Below are 4,125 nucleotides of genomic sequence, written 5' to 3'. Positions count from 1 at the left end.
ACTGGAATGGTATAGAAATAAACATTTTTTCAACACGATAGGTTGCAAACCTCAAGTCGTGTGTTACTGTCTAATAGGTTTACTCTTGATTATTTCTCTATGCAGTTATCGAGGTCCAAAATCTTATCGTGGTCACTTGCCGCAATTTAAAATAGCGGTTCTCGCGGTGGGATAGCGGTTTATATATATATATATATATATATATATATATATATATATATATATATATATATATATATATATATATATATAAAATCACAAAGAGTCATATAAAATGTAAAAACACATAACATAGTTATACAAGGTCCACATCCACATAACATATATTAAAAGAGTCTAAATCAAATTTCCAAACAAAAGATCAATCGCAGTCTACTGGTTCGGCTTCCGAGTCAACATCGTCTAATGCATTCACTTCTACATCAAGGTCCACATACACATCATATTCCAGTTCAACTCTAGTCTGGTCATTATCATCATCATCATCTCTATAACGCTCCCTTTTGCTCCTCGTACTAGGCCCGATGTCTACATTTCCTCCCATCGCTTCTCGCACATCTGACCAAAGAAGACCATCACGTGCATCCACAAAGTCTTGAAGTTCAGCCTCTGTCGGTATCATCCACTCATCATTTTCCTCTACATCTCTCAACAAAATAGGATCAGTTTTGTTGCTTTTTAGTAATTCAAATCTCCTTTGTAACCTTGTGTTATATTGGATAAACACAAGGTCATTGAGTTTTTGCTGTAAAAGACAATTCCTTTTCTTGGAGTGTAACTAAAAGAAAAGCAATATGAAAAGTTAGTTAGAGTTTCAAACTTTCAATTAAACTAATGTAATCTATAGTTTATAAAAAAAATTGTTAAAAGGACTTACATTGTCAAATGTACTCCAATTGCGTTCACAAGGTGAAGCACTACACGTTTGACTAAGGACCTTGATAGCAAAATTTTGAAGCAAAGGAGTGTCGATCCCATAAGAATGCCACCAAATATCTATATTTTATAAATAAACATAAGTTAATAAAAAATAAGAAATAATAAGAATTGATTGCATTATACTTTTTTACTTACATCGTGTAACTTTCATTCTACTTCTTTTAGCGGATGCAGATCCAAATTAGCCTTCTGAATCAATGTAGATATCCAATTGCTGTCTTAAAAGATCATTCTCATCTTCATCGGGAACAAGACGGTTGATGGCAACATATAGTCCCGTCACTATATCTTTAATTTTCTCAATCTCTGAATTTTCTCCATGATAAATGGCAGGATTAAGAAAACATCCAGCTGCACATTCATTAAAATATTAAAACCAAACAATAAAATTAATTTTTAATTTCCATCAATAGGTGAAGTTTTATACCTGCATGTAAAGGATGATGAAGTTGGTCAGGCCATCTTTGTTGAATTTTAGACAAAACTGTACTCTCCATCCTTGCATTAGGCCCACCTTTTAGATTTTTGCTTATTTGCTCTTTTGCTCGACTCATTGCATCATAGGTATAACCCATGCACGGTTGATCTTCCCTATCAACCAACCGAATCATATCTACCAAAGGTGAAAATATTTGACAAGAGAAATACACATCGTCCCAAAATGCTTGCTTTGCAACTATCCTCTCCACCTTCTTTCCCATAGCTTTCTTTACAAATGCACTTTTTGTCCATTGTTCAGAAACAAACAACACTTGAAGATGATGGTGATTCTCATGTATACTCTATAAAGTGTAGTACTGAGTGGCAAACCTAGTTATACAAGACCTGTGCAACTCTTTATTCTTGGTCAACTTTCGCATCGTGTTCAAAATTCTTCCATGATTATAAATGTAAACCACAATCAATCTTGCATCAGTCAAAACACCCTTTATCTTTTTTATTTTTTCCCTGAGATCTTGTATCATAAGGTTCACACAGTGTGCTGCACATGGAGTCCAAAACAACTTTGGATGTTGTTCTTCTAAAAAATTTCCCGCAGCTTTATAGTTTGAGCCGTTATCTATAAGAAAATACAAGAAATGAAAAAAATATATTTAATTAGTACAAGTAAATGGAAGTTAAAAATAAGAAACAAGATAAGAAATCATTAGACCTGAACAATGTTTTCCTCGCCAACATCTTCAATCACCTGATTAATCATCTTCACAATTAATTGAGCATCCTTCACATGCTCTGATGCATCAATTGACTTAAGAAATACGGTTCCAGTTGGACAATTCACTAAAAATTTTATCAATGCCCTTCCTTTTCCATTTGTCCAAAAATAGGACATAATGCTACATCCGTATTTCTGCCACTGTGGCCGAAATGAGTCCACAAACTTATTAGTATCTTGTAACACCTCCTTTAGTAATGTCACCCGAACATTATGGTAACTTGGAGCGGGCATACCTAAGATTGATAGATATAATTAATTAGTTAGTAAATATTAAAATATTAATCAATAAATATATGATTAAAGTGATTACTTTTTTTAAATATTAATCACTCATTGTACGATGACAATTGAACTTGTTGTTTAATTTAAAAAGCAAGGGATTACTTAATTACCTTTTCCATAATCTCCAATGGAATCAATTACATCTTGGAAACTTTCATCACGTACGGCACTGAATGGTAAGCCAACCGTGTAAGCCCAAATCGCAAACTTTTTCCAAGCAATGCTCTTCAGCTTCTCTTTGATTGGATTGTTTTTATCCAACGTGCTTTGATGTGCTTTTCCACGATCGCTCTTATAAACACAATCAATTGGACCGCAAACATTACTAGAACTTACAAACTTTCTTTTCTTACTATCATCTGTAACAACCCGAAGTTTGTCCATCGCCGTAACCCATTTCTTCAGTAAAATCTGTCTTTAGCGATTCATTCCGATTTCGTTTTTGGGCTAAATTATTTAATTTATATGTTTATTTTAATCTCATGAGTGTCCAAATCCCTTAGGAACTCATGAAATTGGCCCAAAATGTTTATTTGAAAATTTTTAGAAACGTCCTCGCCGGGTTACGACAACTTAATCGGGTGCGACCAAAAGCCCCGTCTAACGTCGGTATCGGGTAGAATTCCACCGTGTCCAAATCTTAGACTCTATTTAAAGATGATTAAGCTTCCATTTGAAGCTTTTTCTCTCTCTCACTACTCTCTCTCTCTCTCTCTAACCTCTCTTCTCAAACCAAAGATCTAGGTCCAAAACATCAATTTAAGGCTTAAAATCTTCAAGGTAACTTCCCTAACTTGTTGTTCAACCTCATTAGCCTTCAAATCTGAGTTTAATCTATGAAAATGAACCTCAAACATGATTTTACGGCCCTGGAGCATTCTTGGGCCGTAAACACATAATAAGTGGGTTTTTGTGCCTTAAAACCCCTCCAAACCAATTTTGGGACTTAGATATGACTTTGTGGCTAACCAATTCGGACTTAGAACACCCTAATCATCATTTTTGAGGAGTAAACATGAGTTTACTGCCCAAGATCATGCTTGGGCCATAAACTCATCCTCATGGAGAGTAAACTCAAAACCAAGTGTTTAAAAGCCATCTAAACACACCATTAGCCTTGGAATAAATCCTAGAACCAACCAAAATCAATTTGGGGACCTTAAACATAATAAAAACTCTTCATTTGAGAGTTTACAGCCATAATCCCCCAAGGATAGGTTCCAGGGCCGTAAACTCATTAAGATAAGTCAAATGGTGCCCAAAATTCATCCTAAGGCTTGTAAAAATTGTTTGAATCACATGTGATTGGTCTAAGGCAATTAAATCATCAATCTAAGAAGGGTATAGGAGCTTACGGCCGTAAACTCCATGTTTAGGGCTGTAAACTCCCTTTAACGGTGTTCTTGGTGATTTAATCCACTTCCATGCCTTAGATAAATTCATACCAACCCTCCTCAAGTGTTATCTTGCCATTTAGAATCATAAAACACACCACCATGAGTTTACGGCCATAAACTCATGGGGAATGGTACATTAGGGCCGAAAAATCTTGTGTGAGTTTACTCTTGAAGAGTAAACTCCATACCCAAGCTTTATGTGTCCTTAAATGCCACCCGGGTCCTTCCAAACACTTGATTTGAAGTGTTTTCGCTCATTGGAGTGTATTATCATATCTAATTAGTGTT

General features: G+C 35.1%; 1 protein-coding gene across 1 annotated transcript; it reads right to left on the bottom strand.

Annotated features, from left to right (window-relative positions):
• Nucleotides 1-361: 361 nt before the first annotated feature.
• LOC111903608 (uncharacterized) lies at nucleotides 362-2,824 on the bottom strand. The gene is made up of 7 exons (XM_023899377.2): nucleotides 2,551-2,824; nucleotides 2,113-2,391; nucleotides 1,765-1,999; nucleotides 1,367-1,659; nucleotides 1,126-1,290; nucleotides 878-996; nucleotides 362-778 (listed from the first exon to the last, which is right to left on the bottom strand). The coding sequence occupies exons 1-7, from the start codon at nucleotides 2,822-2,824 to the stop codon at nucleotides 362-364; spliced, it is 1,782 nt and encodes a 593-aa protein (XP_023755145.2).
• Nucleotides 2,825-4,125: the final 1,301 nt, after the last annotated feature.

Source organism: Lactuca sativa, chromosome 8 (assembly GCF_002870075.4).
Source record: "Lactuca sativa cultivar Salinas chromosome 8, Lsat_Salinas_v11, whole genome shotgun sequence".
Classification (NCBI taxonomy): Eukaryota; Viridiplantae; Streptophyta; class Magnoliopsida; order Asterales; family Asteraceae; genus Lactuca; species Lactuca sativa.
This window is presented reverse-complemented; position numbering and strand designations above follow the sequence as displayed.

Coding starts and splice junctions, on each gene's coding strand:
- LOC111903608 (XM_023899377.2), bottom strand. CDS start 2,824: ATGGACAAACTTCGGGTTGTTACAGATGATAGTAAGAAAAGAAAGTTT. Junction 2,000..2,112: donor TCAGGTGATTGAAGATGTTG/GCGAGGAAAACA, acceptor ATTTTCTTATAG/ATAACGGCTCAAACTATAAA. Junction 997..1,125: donor TATCTACATTGATTCAGAAG/GCTAATTTGGAT, acceptor TATAAAATATAG/ATATTTGGTGGCATTCTTAT.